Consider the following 25,786-nt stretch of genomic DNA (forward strand, 5'->3'; position numbering starts at 1 on the left):
TGCACATAGAATTTGGGCCAAAGTATTGCAAGCTTGAGTGGGTGCAGATGTATGCAGTATTATTGTAGCCATGTCAGTCTCATGATATTAGAGAGACAAGCGATAACACATATTGGATCTGAATTGTGAGTGAAGGAAGAAGTGGTGGGGTGTAATGTCTATAGACACATTCTCCAACAAGAAATCAGTCAGATACTTTAAGTAGATGTTATGACTAACAGTAATGCTTCCATAGGTTAGCTAGCTATACAGGGATATGTGTAGAATGAAGAATGTGTATCTGCCTCTGAAGGCAGACGATCTACCAATATACCCCTCATACCACATAGGCACAATAATGTCAACTCACTTTCTCTAGCCCGGCCCTCAGGCCTGTGATGTAACAGCCCTTCTGTCTCTCTCCCCCAGTGCAGCCATGGTGACTGCCAGAATAATGTCTGTCCCTGCCTTCCAGGCAGACCTGCAGCAAGTGTTAGTATTAAAAAAAAGAAAAGAAAAGAGAGAGACAGGAGGAAAGCAGCCAGGCTGCAGCAGCCTCTCCTACCTGAAATTGGCAAGGAGACAATATCTTACAAGTTGATTTATCATATATAAAAAGAAAGCAGTGGGTTTAGGATTTGTATTATAAATTCAGCAGAACCTCAGAAATTTGCATTTCCCATATAATCTATACACAAAACGCAAGTAGTATCTCCCCACTTCTCAGCAGAGATAATAATAGCAAAATGCTATAGTGAGGTTTCCTATCAGAATCAGAAGCCAGAGGTGGAAAAACAATATTAAGCTAGGGTGATGGTCACATTAGGATAGCTGACTTTATTAATAACAACAAAAATACACATTTATATGAAATTATAAATATTTGACTGTCTCTCCTCACTTTTCATGTAACCTGTCTTCTCAAGCTCTGTGATGGGGTGTCTACCCCACACAAGGCTTGGAGGGTTTAAGATGACCAATTAACTGCCCAGGCTGCACCTGGAGAAGGGTTGGGGGGGGATTTAATTAGAAAAGGCTCAGCTGGGCAGGAACAGGCAGGGCCTATATAAGCCTTTCTGGATAGCCAGGAGGAGATAACACTAGCAGCGAGTGCACATATTGCAGGCCTGGAAAGATTTGTGCACATGCTAAGTTTTAAGCATGTGAATAGTCCCCTTGAAGCTAAGTGGTCTCAATGAATACACAAAGACAGAGAATCAAGGATCCTGTGTTCTCCGCTCAGCTCTGCCACTGAGTGACCTTGGGAAAGTCACATTGCCTATATGTACTGCAATTTCCTCATCTGTAAAACTGACCTATCTCCAAAGGAGTACTAGCATGAGTTTATTATTAGATAGGAGGTGACAGGCTGAATGAAAAAAACAACCCTCAATTCACATGCTCACATCTGCCAAAATTTCACTCAGGGAGATGCTTAGAATGTAGCAGTTCTGAATATGCTCCCACAGCTTATACACAATGGGCCAGATCCTTGGCTGGTGTACATCAGCATAGATCCAACAGATTCTCATAGATTATATATGTACAGCAAAATATGCATCCTCCTGGGAAAGTTGCATGTATAAGACATTGCTCCCTACATTTATAACTACATAAAAGTGTAGTGTAATAAAGGACTATTATCCACACCTTCTGTTTTACTAACATTCCAAATCAGAGGCAAGTTAACTGCTTATTCCAGAACTAGGATCGCTTAAAAAAACCCTATTTTTCATATATTGTGGCTGTGACAAGCCAGACATGACTGGGGCTCATGGTGGGGGAAACTTGCCCAACTAGTTACTGTTATTGGGAGCTGCAGAGTGACCTTTGCAGTCTACAGAGGCTGAGCTGTGATGACTTTGCAAACACCCTCCCTTCTCTGTTACCTCACTCTTCCCCAATGCAATCAGGATAGCTGGATGAGATTGACAGGAGATGTCCCCTGGGGAAACAGTGTCTGGAGTGACCAAATGTTCCTTTGGGAATGGGATCTGCATAAGGATGGGATGCAGCAGTCAGGCTATCCCAAGGGGTACCACAAACAGGGTGCAGTGTTCAGGAGGGTTGGCTGTGGTTGGGTGGGGTTCTCCCGGGCAGGGGGGTGCAGCATTCACAAGGATGAGCTGTCCCAGGGCTCTCCTGAGGGCAGAGGATTCTCAGGGTGGGATACAACATGCAGAAGAGGTGAGAGTCAGCATTCAGAGGGATTGCAAGCCTGTGATTGGACACCCCAAGGAGGCACGGTCTTCAGAAGGCACTGGACTGTTTTGAGAGGTCTCCCCAGAACTGGAACACAGCATTCAGAGGGATTGGGGTATTGTTGTATTGAGTTAGGAGTTTCTAGGCTCAAAGGAGTTGAGGTGTTTTAAAACCCTTGTCTTACTCTCACTTTATTAAACAGAAAAGGAGTACTTGTGGCACCTTAGAGACTAACCAATTTATTTGAGCATGAGCTTTCGTGAGCTACAGCTCACTTCATCAGATGCATCCTGTGGAAAGTGTAGAAGATCTCCACAGTATGCATCCGATGAAGTGAGCTGTAGCTCACGAAAGCTTATGCTCAAATAAATTGGTTAGTCTCTAAGGTGCCACAAGTTCTCCTTTTCTTTTTGTGAATACAGACTAACACGGCTGCTACTCTGAAACCTGTCTTTATTAAACAGCTAATTGTAGTCCAGGGTTTGCATAAAGTTAAGGCTGGAAACCAACACCATAATACCATTGTAACCATTTACGAAATGCACTCCAAAAGAAGGGGGGGAACAATAAGTTAAGTAAAAATTTAATTTTAACTATTCCCCATGTTTTGGTGTAAAGAGCACTTTAAAGTGAACATCCCTTGCTCGACAGTCCTTTATATGATATCAAAGGTCCTTATTAGGGCAAAGAGGGTCAGTTTCACATGGTAACGCTTACATTACACTTGTTGAAGTCCCATCCTGTTTCTTTTTAAGATAAAGCAAGAAGAGCAGACACAAAAGGGGGAGAGTCATTCTAGTTGTATGAACAACAGAAAAAGTGCACATATCTCCAAGCATAGAACTGTTTTGGGACTATAGAGATGAGGGATGGGATTGTCAAAGGAGCCAAGCAACAACTCCCCCTGAAAGTCAATGGAAGTTGGGTGCCTCATTCTCTTGTGAAAACACCAACTGAAATTGCTACATGTGATGGGATTCTGTACAAAGTACATTGTGTCCAAGCCGCATAGGATAATGTTGAAAATACTAGATGTAATCCATAGGGCGCACGGGAGTATTGAGAAGTATAAGAACAAAGCCTGAGATCTCTTTTTCAGGCCAGACATGAATGCTGCTATGTGAGAAGAGGCACCCGAGTATGAAATCTGCAGTAAACACAGGAAATAATGAAAAAGAACCACTGAAATCACATGAGATTTCTGAACACTTTTGGGTCAAGGTGGGCACCAGTCTATTTAAAAGAAATAAGAAAGATTACCGTTATCGGTATACTATTATTCATATGTCACCATTGCACAACACAGTGAAGCAATGTAAAAATACAGTATAAATTACATTTGCTTGCCATGGGATTCTAAATAAGTTAATAACAGATAATGTCCTGCAATTCATGAGTGTCACATTTCTGCAATTTCCTTTCATACATCAGTTCATGCCCTTACTCCATCCAGTGTTTACTGCACACAGTTAAATGGATTAGCAGAAAAGTCTGTAGGAACAGCAAAGAACTGGATTTTATAAAAACCTTAGTGGATTCAAGTAATCCATTGTTAGAATATAGCAACACACCCAACAATGTTTAATTAGGATCACCAGTGCAGAGGCTTATGGGCAGAAAGACAAGAAACTTACATCTCCACTTCGCCAGGTTTGCCATAAGGCTGGCTTCCTCAAGGGCCATACGACTGCCAATATATGCTTGAAGTGTTTTTCCCACTCACAACTGTAAATGACTATATTGTGTACGTAGGCTGCTGCATACTGATTGTGTGGTCACAGGACTGTGTCCATCAGCCATTGGAAGGTGGCAAGGGCCCCACGAAGCCTGAAGGGCATGGTCTTGAAATGGTACAGGTCAAAAGGTGTTGCAAAGGCCATTGTTTCTCCAGATCCCTTTATTAAGGGATCTACCAGTAGCCCTTGGTCAGATCTAAAGTTGAGATATACTTTCCAGACCCTAATCACACCAACAATTTGTTATCTTGGGGCATGGGATATGTGTCAAACATGGATACTGTTATATACTTCTGTTCTATATATGGACCGGCTACAGAGCTTGCTTATACACACCAGATATGTTTGTCAGAACATCCTTTAATGTTTTGCCAGGTTTGTCTGAGGTTCATTTAAATAAGGTATTTTGCACTCAGTGCCACCTATTGGCTGAACATCTCCCCTTTTAAGTTCTACATTCCTACCATTTACAATATTTACAACCATCATACTGTCTTTGAAGTTCAGTACGTATCAGTCTGTTAAGTGTCTCTGAACTGTACTTGTTTTCAAGTTACACAACCCAAAATGTAACAGCTTGGTCATCTAGCTGTCCATTAGTTGCAATGACTGGCTGTGTCGGTTTGGAATCCTTGATTATTATTATTCTTGTTCTCCACCTGCATCTGCAGAGTTTGCTCTGCTGATTGTTCTTTCTGAGGAAAAGAACTATACATGTCAGTGGTTTCTGTTGAACTCTCCACTCCCAATCCCGATCATGTATGACCTGGGTGCTGAATTCCTGTTCTTTATGACAGCTGGAGTTGTCCGTCCTTTTTCTCCATCCAATTTAACACGAACACAGTCACCAGATTCTAGACCTGGCAGTTCTCTGAGTGACCTCGGTTGTGGACATATTTATAAGCTTTTAGCCTTTTTATCCCGTTTGGCTACTCTTTGGCCATTCTGGAGATAGATTCTCTTCCAAAGTGGGAACAGTAGTTCGGAGTTGTCTTACCATCAGGAGTTGTGCTGGCCATGGGCAGCAGGTGGAGCCCCCCTTTGAAGAGGCTAGCCCCTGGTTCCACCCCTTGCACCGGCATGCCCCTCCCCCATGGCCAGAGCCATGAGACCCCCGTCCCTCTCCACGCGGCCAGAGCCACAAAACCCCGTCCCCCTCCATGGCCGGAGCCCGAAGACCTACTGCTCCCTTCTGTGGCTAGAGTCCTGAGACCCCCTGTGTCCCTCTGTGGCTGGAGCCCTGAGACCCTTCCCCCCTCCCGCCCCCCGCAGCCAGGACAAGACCTCCCCCCGAGAGGAACCCTGTGTCCCTCCCCCCTGCGGCCAGAGGAGACCCGGGCCAGCCAGAGCCTCTCCCCCAAACCTGCCCAGAGGAGACCTGGTGTGGCTGGAGCCCTGGGCCAGCCCGAGCTGTCCATTTCTACCCATTCCAGTGCACAAATGTAGTCCCTCATAGCTACCCATACTCTGACCTGTGAGAATCCTTACTGGTTTATATGAAGCTATAGTTGTCCTGGTGGTCCCTCAGACCCGGAGGGAAGTGGTAGGAGTAAGAATGTGGCCCCTGATGCCATGTAGTATGGTGGGAGGAATAGGGAGCTGCTACTATGGAGTTTTCTAAGGACTGCAAAGAGGAGGAAGTCTGGGCTGTTTGGACTTGTAGGTCATTCTGGGTCTGCAGCATTTGGGTTTGCCACCTGAGAAGACCCATTATGTCCTGGTGCAGCTCCCTCTCTTTTTGATAGAGAGTCTCCAGGGTGAGATGGGAGAATCACAGTGGAGCATAAATTGGGGTCAAATGGGAGGGTTGCGCTGGGGGGTAAATGGAGGCAGATGAGGGAGTGATACTGAGGGACAGATAGAGAAGAGGGTCACACTGCGGGGGACAGACGGGGAGGTCATGCTGGGTGCAGACGAGACAGAAGGGGATCACACTGAGAGGTAGATGGGCAAAAGAGGGATCATCTGGGGGGGAAGATAAGGGGGTCACACCAAGCAGCAGAAGGGGGGGATCACCCTGGGAGGGATGAAGGAGCATCACGCTGAGGGATAGATGGACAGAAGAGGGGAGATCACCCTGAGGGGGAAGACCAGGGGTCCCACCGAGGAGTAGATGGAAAGAAGGGGGGATCACCCAGAGGTGGTGAAGACATGGGGATCATGCTGAGAGGTAGATGGGCAGAAGGGTGGGGATCACCCTGAGATGGAAGACCGGGGATCACACCGAGGGGAAAATGGACAGAAGTTGGGGGGGGGGATCACCCTGGGACGGAACACGGGGATCACACTGAGGGGCAAATGGGCAGAAGGGGAGGATCAGGGGATCACCTTGGAACGGAAGACCGGGGGTCGCACCGAGGGGCAAAAGTGGGGGAATCACCCTGGGACAGAAGAGCGGGGTCGCCCCCGGGGGCAGACGGGCAGAAGGGGCGCGGGGGGGGATCACCCTGGGACGGAAGAGCGGGGTCGCCCCCAGGGGCAGACGGGCAGAAGGCGCGGGGGGGGATCACCCTGGGACGGAAGAGCGGGGTCGCCCCCAGGGGCAGACGGGCAGAAGGGGCGCGGGGGGGGGTCACCCTGGGACGGAAGAGCGGGGTCGCCCCCAGGGGCAGACGGGCAGAAGGGGCGCGGGGGGGGGGATCACCCTGGGACGGAAGAGCGGGGTCGCCCCCAGGGGCAGACGGGCAGAAGGGGCGCGGGGGGGGATCACCCTGGGACGGAAGAGCGGGGTCGCCCCCGGGGGCAGACGGGCAGAAGGGGCGCGGGGGGGGGATCACCCTGGGACGGAAGAGCGGGGTCGCCCCCGGGGGCAGACGGGCAGAAGGGGCGCGGGGGGGGATCACCCTGGGACGGAAGAGCGGGGTCGCCCCCGGGGGCAGACGGGCAGAAGGGGCGCGGGGGGGGATCACCCTGGGACGGAAGAGCGGGGTCGCCCCCGGGGGCAGACGGGCAGAAGGGGCGCGGGGGGGGATCACCCTGGGACGGAAGAGCGGGGTCGCCCCCGGGGGCAGACGGGCAGAAGGGGCGCGGGGGGGGATCACCCTGGGACGGAAGAGCGGGGTCGCCCCCGGGGGCAGACGGGCAGAAGGGGCGCGGGGGGGGATCACCCTGGGACGGAAGAGCGGGGTCGCCCCCGGGGGCAGACGGGGTTCTCGTTTTGGGACGGAGGGGGCGGACCCGCGGAAGGGGAGATAGGCCGAGGGCGGGGGGATCAGGCCGCGGGGCAGGAACAGGCTCTGACGTCAGAAGGGCAGGCCTTGCGGGCCGAACACCAGGCCTCTGAGGCAGGCCCGGGGGGTTGAGTCGCTGACGTCCACCCCGGTCTCCTAGCAACCACGCAGGGCGGGGCGTTGCGCCGCGAGCGCCCGACTCCGCGCTGCCCAGTCTTGGCGGTTGCTAGGAAACCGTGCGACGGGAGCTCGGCCGTAAACTTGTCAATGGGGCGTAAAATGCCGTGAAGCTCGGCCTGCTGGGCCTGCGGGCGGTGAGAGTGGCCGGGCCTGGCTCCCCCGCACTTATATGCCCCGTCCCCTGGCGGCCGCCTCCCCCTCCTGCTCCATGTGGGGCCCGGGCCGGGGCCTCGGTGTCTCCCCCGCCTACTATGGCCAGGAAAACAGTTAGCAGGAAGCGGAAAGCGGCGGCTGCCCCTGCGGCGGCGCCCGGAGGGCTCCGGGGGGAGCAGGTAACGGGGACAGGCGCGGCCGGGGGAGCGGGTAACGGGGGGAGGGGCTCGGCCGGGGGGGCGCGGTTAACTGGGGGGGCGGGTAAAGGGGGGAGGGGCTCGGTCAGGGGGGCGCGGGTGACGGCGGGGAGGGGCGCGGCCGTCGGGGGAGGGGCTCGGCCTGGGGGACGCGGGTAACGGGGGGGTGGGGAGCGGCCAAGGGAGAGGGGCGCGAAGCAGGTAACGAGGGGGAGGGGCTCGGCCAGGGGGGAGCGGGTGACGGGGGGGATGGGAGCGGCTGGGGGGGTGAGCAGGTACCGGGGGGGAGGGGCGCGGGTGACGGGGGGGGAGGGGCTCGGCCAGGGGGCGCGGGTGACGGGGGGGATGGGAGCGGCTGGGGGGGTGAGCAGGTACCGGGGGGGAGGGGAGCGGGTGACGGGGGGGAGGGGCTCGGCCAGGGGGACGCGGGTAACGGGGGGGAGGGGAGCGGGTGACATGGGGGAGGGGCTCGGCCAGGGGGGCGCGGGTAACGGGGGGGAGGGGAGCGGCCGGGGGGGGGTTGAGCAGGTACCGGGGGGGAGGGCTCGGCCGGGGGGGCGCGGGTGACGGGGGGGATGGGAGCGGCTGGGGGGGTGAGCAGGTACCGGGGGGGAGGGGCGCGGGTGACGGGGGGGGAGGGGCTCGGCCAGGGGGCGCGGGTGACGGGGGGGATGGGAGCGGCTGGGGGGGTGAGCAGGTACCGGGGGGGAGGGGAGCGGGTGACATGGGGGAGGGGCTCGGCCAGGGGGGCGCGGGTAACGGGGGGGAGGGGAGCGGCCGGGGGGGGGGTGAGCAGGTACCGGGGGGGAGGGCTCGGCCGGGGGGGCGCGGGTGACGGGGGGGAGGGGAGCGGCCGCGGGGGGGGGTGAGCAGGTACCGGGGGGGAGGGCTCGGCCAGGGGGGCGCGGGTAACGGGGGAGGGGAGCGGCCGGGGGGGGGTGAGCAGGTACCGGGGGGGAGGGCTCGGCCGGGGGGGCGCGGGTAACGGGGGGGAGGGGAGCGGCCGGGGGGGGGTGAGCAGGTACCGGGGGGGAGGGCTCGGCCGGGGGGGCGCGGGTGACGGGGGGAGGGGCTCATGGGAGCGTGAAGCGGCTCTGCCTGCGGAGCGGGTAGTCGAGCCCCCCGCCCGGAGACCGGCGGACGCTGCGCGGGGGAGCTGGGTCCAGGGGACCGATAACTTCGCGGGGGGAAGGCCCGAGGTCCGTGCTCGGGTCGGAGGAAAAGGGCAGGGCCTAGGTCAGTGCCGGCGCTGCAGTGGGAAGGGCTGGGGTCAGCCCCGGGATGCGTGGGGGGGCTGCAGAGGGTGCAGGTAACGGGCCCCCCGGACAGGAGAGGCGGGGGCCCGGGGTGGGAGTCGGCCCTAGGGAAAGGGGAGGCGGGGGCCCGGGGAAGGCAGCGATGGCGGTGGGGCGGGCTGAGGGGGCCGGGGCGGACAGGAGGCTCGAGGGGACACTAGATAAGTAATGCGGGGAGCAGGTACCGGGGCTGGGCGCTAAGTCTCCCCGGGGCTCAGGCCTGGTAACACGGGGGGCGGGGTGGGGTGGGGAGCAACCGAGGGGATGAGCTAGTTCCGTCCCGTCCTGTCCCGGCCGGCCTCCTGCCGCTCGCTCGGGTGCCGCCCCGGGGGCTTTGGGCCCTGGGTCTCCTGGCCCCTGCCCTCCACCCCGGGGGAGAGGCTGGCTCCTGGCGCGCCTGCTGCGGGGGCTGCCAGGGGGCCGCCGGGGTTTGCTCTTCCTTGCTGACCGTGCTGCTGGGCGCCTCCGGCTCGGGGACTTAGGGCCCCGTGGTGTCAGCCGGGTGTCTGGGGCGGCCCCCAGGGGAGCGGCGCCCGGGCAAGGTGCCGGGCGGCCCCATCCCCAGGTCCCAGCGGCTCCCGAGCAGGGCTCCGGCTGCTGCCCGTGTTTGGGTTCGATCGTTCGAACCCTGTAACCGACTCGCACTCCGGGGCCTGGGGCGCAGGGAGGCGGGCGCGGCTGCTCCTGTGTAGGAAACTCACTCCTCCGGGTCCTGATAAACCCACCCATCCCTCCTTTTCAGTCAGTGGCAGGCCAGTAGTGCTCGATGCTCCGGAGTGATTGTAAACGGAGTGGGAGGAGGTGCTTTGGAGCTCAGGTTACTACCCAGGTCGGTATTGAACCAGGCTGTGCATTTTAAAAAACCGCTCCGCCTTTGTGTTTGAATGGGGAAGCTATTTGTTGGAACACTCCTTCCCCCGCCCCCTCTCCCCCCCAGCAGTCTGGGTTTGGTACATTTCAGTGGTAATTGACATAATTAGACCTGGAATCTTGACTGGGGATACCTTCAGCTGTTTGAAAGTGCTTTGGGATTTCCTGTTGCTCATAGGCATCTTTTAAATTTCATTTCAACAGCAGCACACTACAGTCAGAATTGGTGTACAACATCCCTGCGGCGATAGTTGCCTGACACATTAAGAATTTTAAAATACATGTATGGCTGAAGTTTATGCTGGGATGGGTTTAACTCTCTTGTATAGTATTTTAGGGTAGGTTACAGTATTTCATTTGTTCATTGATAATTTATGGTTCTGTATTAAAGAGGAAGTTATTTAAAATACACTGTGACGACAGCACTGAATTTTGATTGTCATTCACAGTATGGCTGGGATCACTCAACTCACAAAAGGAAAAGACTCCCCCCAGTAAAAAAGTCTCTGGTGTACTACCTGAAAGGCAGAGAGGTTCGGCTGCAGAATGAATCCAGCTACCACCGTTTGTTGCATGGATATGCAGCACAGCAACTTCCCAGTCTCCTGAAAGAGAGAGAATTTCATCTTGGGACCCTTAATAAAGTTTTTGCGTCTCAATGGTTGAACCACCGACAAGTGGTGTGTGGGACAAAATGCAACACAGTAAGTGTGACTTACTTGTTTTCCCCTCTGATAATTACAACTACTATTTTCATGCATGGCCTATGTGTAGATCCAGCCTCTCTCCTTTCCATCAGAGGAGTTTACTACTTTTATTGTCGGAAAAACGATGGCACAGTTGAGTCTTGATTTTTGTCATGAGGATGGCAAGATTTGATCATTATTGGATTTTATGGAAGGTAGCTTTAGAGGTGTAGTCTGGTTTGGTAACTAAGGCTAATAATAAAATAAGGCTCCATTTCTCATTACTCATTCTTGTTCATGTTGCGCTCTGTGTACCATATTCTGTAAGTGCTTTTAAAGGGACACTGTGAAGACAAAAATCATACACCTAAATGCAAAATTTTCTCAATTTTATGGTCATAAACTGCTAAACTCAATTTTAAATATCCATTTTTTCCCATTTTGGTTTACTTCTGTTAACTTCATTCCATTTGGGCACGTGAACTAGTTTAATTTCATTTGTTTCTGGTGAAGCTAAACATTTTCAGGTTCTTAGTGCTGCATTGTTTGGATTTCAAACACTGCAGAGAATATTAAAGTGAAATGTTTTAAGTAAATAAAAACATAAACATTTCTGTTTCTGTTGGATGAAATCCTGGCTCCACTGAAGTTATTGCAAAAGTCCATCGACAAAATTGGGGCCAGGATTGCACATATCAAGCTGCATGAAGCTTCATGGAGAAATAAATGTTGGTCTTATGCTAAGTTGAGGGGACTTACTAAAAGAGAATGTGCTGGAGCAAACTGATAAATGACACAGCACCAAGTCACCTAGACAGCATGGTATATGAGAAGCTGACTTAACTTTGATTTTTTTGGCTTAAACATTTTGCAAAATGTGAGGAAATTGCATTTAACTGTAATTGGTAGAAATAGTATTTTCTCAATTTTTTTAAAAAAAGTATAACTCTGCTATTGTAGTGATGGCTACAACAAAAATGGCTGAATTTAGAAAACTTGGCATGTAATATCTCTTAATGAGAACTACTGCCTAGCTAGATAAATTAAAATAGCTACATTTAAATAACTCTTGAGCAGAGCCTAACAATGCCTTATCCTCTCTCCACTTACATTCTTCCTGCTCTGGGACTGCTGCTGGGACAGTTTACATGAGGGAGACTTTAGCAAAACACAACAAATGCTTAGAAAATCTTTTTTTCCTTGCATGAGAATTGTAGATCTTACAGGGCTGCAGCGGTTTTTGCTTCATTCTGCACTTTTTATCTGTACATGACAGAGGTACAAATGGGCTGCTGCCTTGTTAACACAGTCTTGTGGAAAACTGTTGCAAAAGCTGAGAAGTAAAAGTGGGAAACTAACCTTGCTGTTATGCCCTCACCCCAGTGAGGTGTAAAATCCAGAGACTAATGGGGGCTATTTAAATGTCAGTACACAGCACGGGCTTAATATCCTTTACTAAAAGAGAAAAAGCAAAAGACGGAAGGCAACGTTGCGTCTTCATAACTGAAACCTTAAGGAAATGCAAAAATGAAGGTTCTTATAGCCGCTCTAGCTTGGCCACTTTATGGTACATATTTAATAGGGTTTTAAACCACACATTTAATTAGAAAATCAGGACTAGAAAATCTTCCATGCACTGTAGTGATGTGCACTAACAATAGGAAAGTTAACTTATTCCCACAAAGGGCTAAATTGTGCTATATGGGATGTAAATCTGAGTAATTAATTAGTGTAAACTACATGCAACTCAACTGAAGCTAATGTAAAGGATTTAGCTCATAGTATTTAATGAAAAGTTTAACAAACCACATCAACAGTGTTTTGCGTTTGTTATGTAAGCTGCCTTTGGCTATACCATAACAAAATTAAAATTACTTTTTCACCATAAAATGGAAATGTATTGACACAATGTTAGTTGTGGCTTTTTCTGATGAATCTGCAGTGTATATGGTTGGTCACTTCATAAGCAATGTTGTAAGGAACATGGACAGCTCTATCAGTTGCTACAGCTTCTATCGGATAGAAAAGTAACTTCTTGTCTGAGTCTCTGGGTCCTTAATTTTTTCCTATAAATATCCCTGTACATATTCTTGCATATCTAAGAGCTCAATCATTGTCCTTAAGTATCGTGGATTTCACAATTGGCAAGTTTTAAATAAAATTTGGCATCTATTTTGTATTTGTTACTAATATATATGAGACAGGATTCTATCCTAGTATCTCTGCCAGAACTCAAACGCACAATAGATTACGACTTCTCTGAGGCGAGTTCTCATTTTGTCATGATTGTACAGTGACAAGCACAGTGGGGCCCTGTCCCTTGATTGGAGTCTGTAGGTGCCACTGCAATACACATAACCAAATACAGTGAGCAACTGTCACCTCTGCCCTGCAACCTTGGGTGCATTACAATACCTAAGCCGCTTTGTTTTCAGCGTAAACCAATTTTTACCAGAAAAATGCTGGGTTTTACAAAAAGTATTTGTTTTTTGATTTTCCACTAACTTGTTTTATTAGGAAAATGCAATAAATTGCATGAGATATATGTATTACAATAACACATTAGTTTGTTTATATGCAAAGCTGCCTGTTGAAGTAAGGCTATGTAGAAGATACACACAGTAAATAAACAGGCACGCACACACACAAGCTCTGAAGTGCATTTGCATGTGAACGTAGTGATGAATATCACACTTGCCGCATACATATTAAAAGCTGTTAGCAGATCCCAGTTTAAAGATCTGACACACAAAATGGGAAGGAAACAAAAATCTGTAGAAGAATACATTTCAGAACACAAGGAAGTATTCAAAAGTTTAAAAAAAGAAACACTCAACTTCATCCTTTTCTCCTGTATGTGCTGCAAATGGTGTGACCCAGTTATTCAAGCTAAATATTTATAGGCTAATAGTTCTAAGTCTACAACAGTAAACTGTTGTGAAATGAAATGAAAAAATGAAGTTTTATTTGGAGATTGGAGATGTATTGCTTTCTTAAACTCAGAGGTGGCATTGTGTTTTGCGTTCTGTTTTAGTTCTGCAGCAAACTACATTGAATTCCATTAATCAAAGCAAAAAGAAAAGGAGTACTTGTGGCACCTTAGAGACTAACCAATTTATTTGAGCATGAGCTTTCGTGAGCTACAGCTCACTTCATCAGATGTTTACCGTGGAAACTGCAGCAGACTTTATATACACACAGAGAATATGAAACAATACCTCCTCCCACCCCACAATGTATACCTTCAGATCAGCGGCACTGCTATGGGTACCCGCATGGCCCCACAGTATGCCAACATTTTTATGGCTGATTTAGAACAACGCTTCCTCAGCTCTCGTCCCCTAAAGCCCCTACTCTACTTGCGCTATATTGATGACATCTTCATCATCTGGACCCATGGAAAAGAAGCCCTTGAGGAATTCCACCATGATTTCAACAATTTCCATCCCACCACCAACCTCAGCCTGGTCCAGTCCACACAAGAGATCCACTTCCTGGACACTACAGTGCTAATAAACAATGGCCACATAAACACCACCCTATACCAGAAACCTACTGACCGCTATTCCTACCTGCATGCCTCCAGCTTTCACCCTGACCACACCACACGATCCATCGTCTACAGCCAAGCTTTGCGATACAACCGCATTTGCTCCAACCCCTCAGACAGAGACAAACACCTACAAGATCTCTGTCAAGCTTTCTTACAACTACAATACCCACCTGCAGAAGTAAAGAAACAGATTGATAGAGTTCCCAGAAGTTACCTACTACAGGACAGGCCTAACAAAGAAAATAACAGAACGCCACTAGCGGTCACCTTCAGCCCCCAACTAAAACCCCTCCAACGCATTATTAAGGATCTACAACCTATCCTGAAGGATGACCCAACACTCTCACAAGTCTTGGGAGACAGGCCAGTCCTTGCCTACAGACAGCCCCGCAACCTGAAGCAAATACTCACCAACAACCACATACCACACAACAGAACCGCTAACCCAGGAACTTATCCTTGCAACAAAGCCCGTTGCCAATTGTGCCCACATATCTATTCAGGGGACACCATCACAGGGCCTAATAACATCAGCCACACTATCAGAGGCTCGTTCACCTGCACATCCACCAATGTGATATATGCCATCATGTGCCAGCAATGCCCCTCTGCCATGTACATTGGTCAAACTGGACAGTCTCTACGTAAAAGAATAAATGGACACAAATCAGATGTCAAGAATTATAACATTCATAAACCAGTCGGAGAACACTTCAATCTCTCTGGTCACGCAATCACAGACATGAAGGTCGCTATCTTAAAACAAAAAAACTTCAAATCCAGACTCCAGCGAGAAACTGCTGAATTGGAATTCATTTGCAAATTGGATACTATTAATTTAGGCTTAAATAGAGACTGGGAGTGGCTAAGTCATTATGCAAGGTAGCCTGTTTCCTCTTGTTTTTTCCTACCCCCCCCCCCCCCCCCAAGATGTTCTGGTTTAACTTGGATTTAAACTTGGAGAGTGGTCAGTTTAGATGAGCTATTACCAGCAGGAGAGTGAGTTTGTGTGTGTATGGGGGTGGGGGGGATGTGAGAAAACCTGGATCTATGCAGGAAATAGCCCGACTTGACTATGTAAAGAGTTGTCACTTTGGATGGGCTAGCACCAGCAGGAGAGTGAATTTGTGTGGGGGGGTGGAGGGTGAGAAAACCTGGGTTTGTGCTGGAAATGGCCCACCTGTTGATCACTTTAGATAAGCTATTACCAGCAGGACAGTGGGGTGGGAGGAGGTATTTCATATTCTCTGTGTGTATATAAAGTCTGCTGCAGTTTCCACGGTAAACATCTGATGAAGTGAGCTGTAGCTCACGAAAGCTCATGCTCAAATAAATTGGTTAGTCTCTAAGGTGCCACAAGTACTCCTTTTCTTTTTGCGAATACAGACTAACACGGCTGTTCCTCTGAAACCTGAAATTAATCAAAGCATTAATCTACTGAATACTTCTTCCATCCACCAAAATAAACCCCAATATTTACCCAGAAAAATAATTTTTTTTCCACTGTTTTTTCACCTGTTTTTGTTGTTGTGGTAATAAACACCAATACATTATTGGAAAATAAATAAAATAGAAAATGAAGGGCCCTAACAATGCCTTGCTGAAGTAGCTGCTACCTGGGCTGCTCACAAACAGCCTTCCAGTATGCAAGCCACACCCTGTCTGTGTTTAACTCTAGGCTGCCAGCCACACTTGGGTTACACTCTGGCTCCAACCAGCCTTGGTTATGCTGCAGGGTGATCCAGTACACCTCCTGTCTTGGATTTTCCCACAGAAATGTCTGTCCTGTACTGCCCAGCCCTCTCCTGGACAATACAAATTATATTAGGTCCACTGTTTCTTTAAAAGAATAATATGCACACAACTTGTCACCCCAAATGGAGTTACCCAGACACTTCAATTTGAACACATTGGATTAGATAAAACAATAAAGCAAGTTTATAAACTACACAGATTTTAAGTGAGTACAAGTAATGAGGCATTAAAGTAAAAAATTATTACAAGAAAAATAAAGATAAGACATTACTAATAGCTTAACAAACTCTTTCAGATTCAAGCAAAGTTTCTTAACATATGCTTTCAGCAGTCTTACTGACCAAACCCTGTAGGTCAGGACCCTTTCTTCCACAGTTGAACAGATGTTTCCTTTGTCACTTCAGGTGCAGTGAATGCAATGGGCAGGGAGAGAGAAGGGTCCTTTGGGGCATTTGTTCCTCCTTTTTATAGTTTCAGTCCACTTCTTGAAAAACATTTCCATCTGTGCACCAGGAGACAGTCTATGCGGAAGGATGGTCTCTGCTGCTTTTTTCTCACCTGTTTGAGCTCTCTTTGTTTCCCTTCCTGCTTGATCACTGTTTACTGCTTGAATACAAATGAAGTAGAGCACATACTCCTTTGTTTCGGACAGAACTGTTGCTACCCCTTCTCTGGGAAGGGTTATGGGGTTTGAAATGTGGTGTTAATGCCATTTGGGGGTATCTTATAACTTCAGGGTTGCCACTCATTTTACCCGAACAGTGAGCAGCAAATAGTGAGTTTTCAAATGATACCTCATAAGGCATACTTTGTACAAAAACTATTACAATATCGTGTAGGGTATGGGGAGGTTTAGGTTGGATGTTAAGAAACGCTTTTTCACTAGGAGGGTGGTGAAGCACTGGAATGGGTTACCTAGGGAGGTGGTGGAATCTCCTTCCTTAGGGCTTTTTAAGGTCAGGCTTGACAGAGCTCTGGTTGGGATGATTTAGTTGGGGTTGGTCCTGCTTTGAGCAGGGGGTTGGACTAGATGACCTCCTGAGGTCCATTCCAACCCTGATATTCTGTGAAAGGGCTGCATTCCGTCACAAGCCCTGTCCCTTGATTGGGCTCTCTAGGTGCCACTGCAGTACACATAACCAAATAGAGCTAGTAACTGCTCCTCACCCCCAAACTGAGAGACTTTTACGTGTCTGTCAAAGGATGTTTTAAGGCACATATAGCAGTATCTAAATACCAATGATTGGTACCAGATATTTAGGCAGAGGAGCAGGGATGGATATGATTGCAAACAAACTAGAGAGAAACTTCAGGGCTGTGTGGGGGATGACTAGATTTGGTGCTTGGAGACAACAGTGTGGTACCATAAAGGCTGCTGGACTGTCTGAACTTCAATGTGTTTGGGGGGCCTCTCTCTTTAATCTTCATAGCTCTGGGGAAAGGTCTTTTTACTAACCCCCTATTTCCCCCCCCCCCAAACTTCAGGTTCAAAACATCTACCTGAACATACACTGTTGTTGTTTGTAGTAGAAGTTGCAGGGGACTTACTGTAAGCTCAGACTGGAAAATATTAGAGCTGTGATGTCACTCCACTTACCTAATGGACTTGGTTGTCAGTTGCTTCCTGCCTAGCAGAGGGAGACGGCATGCCTTGCTCTTCAATTTCTTCTTGCTCCCTGTCAGGACTGATAGCTAAGTCGCAGAACCTCAAGTTTTCCTTTTATTGGCTGTTACTGTTTCTGAAATGGCTTTTCAAAGGGATGAGTGGTTTGCTTGCTCGATGCCCATTAGAAACTCTTTCTCCCCCTAGGTGATGACTGTGTTGTGCTCAGAGCCTCAGCAGTCCTGCTGCAAGTCACCAGCTCTTGTTTGTTTGAATATTTGTGGCCTGTGCAGGCCATATGTCAGCATTGGGCCCAATCTCCTTTGTACTTAAGGAGATCAGCAGACTAGTCCCATGTGCTCAGTCCTGGGTTTGTGCCAGAGCTGACCAGGTGGTGATCAGATATAAGAGCACTTCATCTTCCTTTTAAATGACAAAATAATCATGAGGAACACAAGGGACTCCTGACGTTGCAGCACTTGGTTACTAGAGTTTGTATGTGGTAATTCTTCCCCTTGTTTGGATGCAGGCTCTGATAACTCCTGAGGGAAAGCATGGTTTAATATTTCCTTTGCAAGCCAATTTATTTTCTACTCTACCTCTTAGGGTATCTGTATGCTGTAATTAAACACCCATGGCTGGTCCATGTTGGCTGACTTGGACTTGGGGGAGAGGCTACAGGACTATTTAATTGTGGTGTAGACATTTGGGCTGAGACCTTCACCTCTCTCAGGGTCTTGAACATCTACCATGCAATTAAACATCTCCATAGACTGAATCCTGCAAGCCTGAGTCATCTGAAACAGACCAGCTGTGGGTGTTTAACTGGAGTGTAGACATACCCTATGTGTCTGAAATGGAGGATATAGGAGAAGGGGGTTCTTCCCTAGCATCAGGGTTTCAGTCTCTTCTCTTGTAAGCCTGCATTTAGAGTTTGTAAACCTGAAGGTGCAGCCTCCTGAACAGACTAAATCTGACTTTGTGCAAATGAGCTTCTAAAGGAGACCCGTTCTTTCAGTTGCATGTTAATAAATAGTGAAGTGACCATTTTTTTTGTACCTGTAAGCTTTGTACCTGTTCTGCCACCTGCTGCATGATGGCATCCATTTGCATTAATATTTTTCTTCAAATTCTGTTTTGGAATTTCTCAGCAGATATGTGATGGGGTCTCAAAATCGAGGCCCATTGGTAGGTTCAGTCTTTTCCCTCTGCATCCTTTGCAATCTGTTTAAAAATATGAACTGTCTTGACAGCCTCTTGGAATTAAACACAATGGGAGAGGCACATGAGAAACTGACAAACTGGGCTTCAGTGTGGAGCAGATAGAACAATAACACTCTTCCCTCATTGACAGGCATCACCGCAACCTGAAAACAGTTTGTAATTCAAATTGCTGAGTGTCTTAGGGACACCATCTTGGTGTAATGTGCCATTTGGTCTCTGGTACTAAGAGCTAGTGTTCAAGTTTGCAAGCAGGCTTATACCCTGCTGTTGTCACTTCTATCTAGGTTCCTATTGTGCCCTTCACATGGCATAGAACTGATGGTGGTCTCTTTCTGCCTATCTGTTAGCTTCTCAAACGACTGTGCTAGTTCTACACTGCCCCTTCAGTTCTCCATGAAGGTACTGGAGGTACTGAGATTTGTTTGCTCGAATCTCTTTTGTGAGGGAGTCCTACCAGTTTGAGAGCTTGACCTTTTCATAAAGAAATATTACAGGTTTAAAGAGTGAAGTCTAATGCATAATCTTACTGGAAACCACTTTCCATTCTGGTTTGACAAAGTTACTGTCAACTCTTGGTGACCTTACTTTTTAGCAAGTCAGTCCTGGTCAACAATAAACTCAAATGTTGACATAAATAACCCAAATACAGTTTAGTTTATACGGAGGTAGCAATGTTACTTCCTGCAAGAGTTTGAAAGAATTGCTGTGCAAAATGAGTACAATAACTCCTCACTTAAAGTTTTCCCAGTTAACGTTGTTGTTTCATTAAGTTGCTGATCAATTAGGGAACATGCTCGTTTAAAGTTGCGCAATGCTCCCTTATAACGTTGCTTGGCAGCCGCCTGCTTTGTCCACTGCTTGCAGAAAGAGCAGCCCGTTGGAGCCAGCTGGTGGGGGCTTGGAACCAGGGTGGACCGGCAGCCCCCATCAGGTCCCCGCTCCCCAAAGTTCCCTCCAGCACGCTATCAGTTGCCGGGCAGTTCAGCTGTCCTTCCCCCAGTGCTCCTGCCCTCTGCCTTGGAGCTGCTCCCCGGAGCCTTCTGCTTACTGTGCAGGGTGGGGGGGGAGTAAAAGGGGGGAAGCTAAAGTCAGGGTGTCCCCCCCCCCACACACACACACCCTGCTCCTGTACTGTACCTTATTTCCACAGAGCGGGGATGGCAAGGGCATGACAGGGCTCAGAACAGAGGGATCTTGCTGGCAGCTGCTGTCTCAACTTGCTGATCTACTTAAAAAGGCAGTGTACTTAGAGTGGGGTCAGCATACTTCAAGGGGCAATGCATGTATCTCTCTCTCTGCCATGCTGTCTCCCCTCCCTCCATTCGTGCTGCCTTGTAGAGTGTGAGGCTACATTAACAACAATGTGTTAATCCTTGAGGACTCAGCCGAGTGCTAGTTGATCATTTAGCCGTAAGGCATTCCCTGGGAAATATCCCACCCTCTGACTGCACCACCTCAACCAAGCTTCACAGTCGTCATTGCTGTGTACAGTATTAAATTGTTTCAAACTTATACTGTGTGTGAGTGTGTATGTATAAAATAAAGTAGTCCTTTGGTGAAAAAATTTCTCTGGAACCTAACCCCCGCATTTACATTAATTCTTATGTGGAAATTTGGATTCGCTGAACATGGTCTTGTTTAAAGTTGCATTATTCAGGAACATAACTACCATGTTAAGCAAGGAGTTACTGTATAATGTGCTTATTTGTCACACAAGGAAAGATGCGATCAGTCAGTATTCATGCACAAGCCTGGTAATGTATAAATTTAAGTTTGTGCCCACTTACGGCGTTTGTAGAAAGTACATTAACTAGAGGATCACACATCTTATTGGGTGTATAGCTCAGCCTGCATAAGCAATCAGAGATGTACACTAAATGAGCTCTCTGTGGTTTGTAGTCAGTGGAAATCAGACTTCCTCATTTTTCAGTTTTCATCAGAATCAGTACTTTTGCCTGTTGATGCATACAGCATTCCCTAGAATTTTGGAATTTATCAGATGGAGTGTTCTAAATGTACAGTATCATGTTACAGACCAAGAAATGCCATTGAGTTGACTGTAGGACATTTTTGGTTACAAAAGATCAAATGGGGCATGCAAGTCATGTGGTTATGTGTAACATACTGATGAGTTTGGCTTTCTTCCTTGCTGTTTCTGAAAAGACTGGTAAAGAACCAAAATGGAACTGACAGAAGAACTTGCAAACTGATTTAAGTAGTTTATTAAAAGAGGAAGGATGGATTGTGTGGTAAAAGCACTGGCCTGTGTCTCTGGAGATTTGGGTTCAACTTCTGTCTCTGCCAAAGGCTTAACTGTGTGACCTTCAAGCAACTCACTTAATTGCTGTCTGCCTCAATTCTCCCACTGCAAAGTGGAGATAATTCCTTTGTATGGTCTAGTGTGATTGTAAGCTCTGTGCGGCAGGAACTCTCCCCCAAGTGCAGATATATCACCTAGTATAACGGGGCCTTGATTGCTGCTGGGGCTACTGTAATACAAATTCTAAAGAGCGCATAAAGTTAGTAATCGAAGAAGGTACAATAGGATGGGGTCAAATGTAGCCATAGCTAGAGCACTGCAAATCTGCAGATATCCACGGACCACGTTTGTGGATCACTGATCAAATGTGGATAGAAATTTTGTATCTGTGCAGGGCTTTAGCCATAGTATCCATAAGCTAAAGGGGTGTGGCTGTGGCAACTGTAAATCCCAGCATTCCATGTATGCATTGACCCAGGCATTCTCTTCTTGATCCTTGAGCAGCCTATACCTCTAATTCAGAGATGAGGAATCATAGAAGCTAGAGATGGGAAAGGTCTGTTGGGTCATCCAGTCTGTTTCTGTGCCAGTGCAAGATTGTTCCCCACTGGACAGCTTGAGTCTGCTCCATTTGATACAAATTAGGGTGTGATCCTCTGGTTCCTGGTAGTTGTCAAAGCATTCTTTTGTCCGGTTAAAGCTTGGATGCCATGTTACTGCATACTGACAATTGATATAAATCACTCTTTGCTGCTAGTTAATAAGTTTATGGAAGAAGTTAAAGAATAAAGAAACAAATCTATATAACTAACCTTTCAGGTATAGGCAGCTATCCAGTGCTGAGCATGTCAGCATAAGCTTGCCCCATGAGTTGTGGTTTTTGAGCCCCAGACCAGGATGAAAGTTCCACCCAAAGGTGAGTTATTGAGGGAGGGGTTCTCATCCTCACTTAAGATGTGGAGGTAAGAAGGGAAAACCACTAGGGTTGTATAGTGTAGCCATTCCAGAACTTTCTTAACCATCGTAGAGACCAGACTGCTATAGACACTTGGAAGAGCATTTGCATCCATACTTTTATTTTCAGTCACACTGATGTTCTGGGTGTGTTTGGGACGTTTAGCAAATGATGGGGAATAGGGCATTTCTGACTTACAGTTTAGATGCCATAATGTGCTGGGTTTAAAAAACAAATACTGAATTTAAAGCAACCAAACATTTCGTACTTCTGAATGCATGAATCAGTAACAGGATCACCGGTTCTGCCTTCCTGCTTCTTGCACTGTTGGACAGCAGGGCATCTGTCTGATTGGCTGTGTTAAAGCCAGTTCAGAGACACGTTTAGTCTCCTGTTAGTACCTTCCAGTCCTACATTTCTATGATTCTGTGATTCTTACTAGATCATGAGCAAATGTAGTGAAACCAGAAAGACCTGTAGGCACTTGATAGTGCGAATAGAAAATCGGCCACCGCTTCCCCTTTTTCACACCTGCTCCCCCATAATGGTCTTGGTTACCGTGCTAAACTCAAGGTATTCTGGTTGTTTTATTCTTTGACTTAATTATTTTTAGATCATCCAGAAATGTGTTAGGCACCTCACAGGACCCCGGGTGCCCAATGCAGCTTGTATGGTATATTGATGTGATGCATGTGGCATATTCAGATTCCACAGAATCAAAGGTTTTATTTTTTTTAAAGATGTTTCTAACACACAGGTGTGAAGAAGACCTTCCAAAAATTAACCAGATGTAACTAATGCAACGCTGTTTTCCTGAGTCTGCAGGCATTCTGACTCAGTTACTCTGAGTGGAGTGAACTGCACTGTCTCACATTAATCCCACTAGAGTGCCTCAAAGCACTTGCACATGGTTTTGCACTACTTATTTAATTGCTGATGGGTGAAATAAAGAAGAGGACAGGAACTGGGAGTTCCTGCTGGAAGAAAGTAGGACACGAATGAGAGGGGGGAGACCATACTTTGGGGAAAGGGAAGAAATAGTCCTAGTCCTAGGGAGAGTGGTGCTGAATGGGACAGTAAATACGGAACAAGTTGCAATGTTCAGATATTCTGTAAAGGCTGTATTCTACTCTGATTTCTGTGCAAAATTCCCATTGGTAACAGTGGGACCTCCATTGTGTATTGAAAGTAGTATGCAGTCCTAGACTCTCCTATCGTAAATAAAGATGGATTTCATCCCTCTCCACAGAATGAGTTGGACTTCTCTGGCTTACGTAGATGTGTGGGATAGCAACTGTAAGATCTACAATTATATTAAATGTTTTGGGTTTAACTCAATGTTTATCATTTGATGCTTATTAGGGAATGGAAAAGAATTACTAGTTTTCTAGGCAACTGACAAAGAAATGATATGTAAATATAAACTTTATTCTAAGCACCAGAAATTGTTGTGTTGACCCCATTATAGAAGTGTCTGGCAAAGTGATAATTTCAGAACGTTTTTCTGTTCTTTTTTCCATTTTGTTAATTCAGCTTCTTAAAAGCCTTTGATACTAAGGGTATGTTAAAAGAAATGCTACAAGTGTGATGAAAAGGGACAGTTAACTTAGCCTGAGCCCTGCAAGCCCAAGGGGCTGTTGAATTGCAGTGTAGATCGTAGAATCATAGAATATCAGGGTTGGAAGGGACCTCAGGAGGTCATCTAGTCCAACCCCCTGCTCAAAGCAGGACCAATCCCCAATTTTTGCCCCAGATCCCAAATGGCCCCCTCAAGGATTGAACTCACAACCCTGGGTTTAGCAGGCCAATGCTCAAACCACTGAGCTATCCCTTCCGGGTTTGAGGGTCCCAGAGCTCAGGCTGCAGCCCAAGCCTGAAAGTCTACTCTGCAAATCAACAGCCCTTTAGCCCGAGCCAGCTGGCATATGGGCCAGGTGCAGGTGTCTAATTGCAGTGTAGACATACCCTAAGTGTCCTATGTTTGGATTTAAAGAAACAGTCAACTTAACACTTTTGTCTTGAGTGTTAGACTTCTGTTCTTACAGGTAAGACTTAAGAAGTTACCTTAAAATCAGATGCTAAAAAGTTATCTCTGTCCCTTTTAATCACACTTGTAGCATTTCTTTGAACATACATTTTTGTGGCTTAGCTTTGAATTTAAGCACCATTATGAGAACCGACAATGTCATAACTCGGATCAAGAGTGGATCAAGTGACCTGCCATTTTGTTTCTCTTCAAACTTATGACGTGAATTTGGTTCAATGGCTCTGTCTCTACAACTTCATGTACATCTGTCTTTCAGCTGTTTGTGGTAGATGTCCAGACTGGTCAAATTACGAAGATTCCTATTCTGAAAGACCGAGAACCTGATATGGTAAACCAGCAGGGCTGTGGCATTCATGCAATTGAGCTGAACCCTTCAAGGACACTCTTGGCTACAGGAGGAGACAATCCAAACAGCCTTGCGATTTATCGTCTGCCTACACTTGATCCTGTCTGTGTGGGAGACGTAAGTTAACATATTTGGGCAAGGTACAGAGTCACTCAGTAGGTATTACAGTGAAGTGTCCAAGGTCAGAAATCTCACTTCGTGTAGAATTTAAGTGTCACGGTGAATGCACTGGAGATATGGACACACATCCCTGTTTAATATGGTCTGTGCACATCTTTAAAAATCTTCCTTTTAGTCTGGAAGAGTGAACAGGCAAACCGTGCAAGGGACGAGTCTACTCTGCTGATCCTGGGGTTTGATTCTATCCTTAATAAGCAATCTTCTCGCAAAGGCTTCACTGTGGAAAGAGCTTCTTAGTAAGCCACATCCCCCAACAGACCCATTTTGGAGACTACAAGTGTTACCCTTCAGTTAGAAATTAGCAACATCCTAAATTGCTAACGGAAAACTGAAATTTCACACACAGTAAACTGAGGCATAAACCAGGCTGTTTAGCATAAAAACTATGTTGTGAGATGATACTGTCGGGAGGCGTCAATGAGTTCTTCCCTAAGCCAGTGAGACTTGCACATGGATTCTGAGGACAGAATTGGGCTCTGTGGGTTAGTTCTAACTCTGTAGCTCTTGCCTGCATATGATGTAAACTGTACCATGCTCCATTAAATAAATAAATTAATTAAATAAATCTTATGACCTTTTAGAAAAGTTTCTTAAAAAACAAAGCTAAAGGGAGTGTCTTTTTGAGAGCTTTGTTCTTGGGCAGGACCTTTACGAGCATCAATGAGTCACAGCAGCTGAGGTCATGATGTCTGTGACAGCTGTTTTAGGGTGATAACCAACTGCAGAGCAGCTTCACTTCTCAGGTTTCTAGGACGTCCCTTGCTATTCAGTTGCACAGTACTGTGACTCAACCTCTCTTACGCAGAATTACTCCCACTGAAGTCAAAAGAGTGTCAGGCCCACAGGTCTGTGAACAGACTACAGGGGCAGCCCTTGAGTTATCTAGCTTTACTACATGGGTAATTATTGTGTGTGGAACACCCATATTTCCAGCCTGACCTATTTTTCCAGAGCTGCAGTGTCATGGGTTGTAAATACATAACTATTTTTAATAGCTTCTTCGTATAAAATGTAGAACACAATTGATTACATCAATAGTAGTGATGTGTGTATGAGGAAAATACACAGGAAATGTGATTGTTTTTCAAAAGTAAGGGATGCACCTATCTAAGTGCAACATCTGATTCTTCAAACTTAAATTTTGGAACTGAATGAAGTTTAATCTTCATCAGGAGGCGTCTTTACTCACCACTGATGTTACAGGGCCACTGTCTATTTGAAATCTATTTCAAAAAGTAAGTTAAAAGTAGTTTAAGGTAATAAACTAAAATTTGCAAGTTTTGTGGTGTTGCCATCACAATTGTCTATTTTTTTTTTAAATAGGGCTTTCCTTTTGTTGCTGTACAAAAAACCAAACTCCCTGTTCAAGGTAAACTGTACGACTAGTTGCACATT

General features: G+C 47.3%; 1 protein-coding gene across 2 annotated transcripts in view; it reads left to right on the plus strand.

Annotated features, from left to right (window-relative positions):
• The first annotated feature begins 7,311 nt into the window (after window positions 1–7,311).
• The window catches only part of DCAF12 (DDB1 and CUL4 associated factor 12), a 48,206-nt gene continuing 29,731 nt past the window's right edge, over window positions 7,312–25,786 (plus strand). The window contains exons 1-3 of one of the 2 annotated variants that reach the window (XM_048849571.2): window positions 7,312–7,599; window positions 10,232–10,486; window positions 24,122–24,328. In XM_048849571.2, coding sequence (XP_048705528.1) covers window positions 7,519–7,599; window positions 10,232–10,486; window positions 24,122–24,328 — 543 coding nt within the window. In that variant the 5' untranslated portion in view covers window positions 7,312–7,518. Of the gene's footprint in view, window positions 7,600–9,663; window positions 9,742–10,231; window positions 10,487–24,121; window positions 24,329–25,786 lie in introns of those variants that run through there. The other variant, XM_075128334.1, reaches the window with a different exon arrangement.

This window comes from Caretta caretta, chromosome 5 (genome assembly GCF_965140235.1).
Source record: "Caretta caretta isolate rCarCar2 chromosome 5, rCarCar1.hap1, whole genome shotgun sequence".
NCBI lineage: Eukaryota > Metazoa > Chordata > Testudines > Cheloniidae > Caretta > Caretta caretta.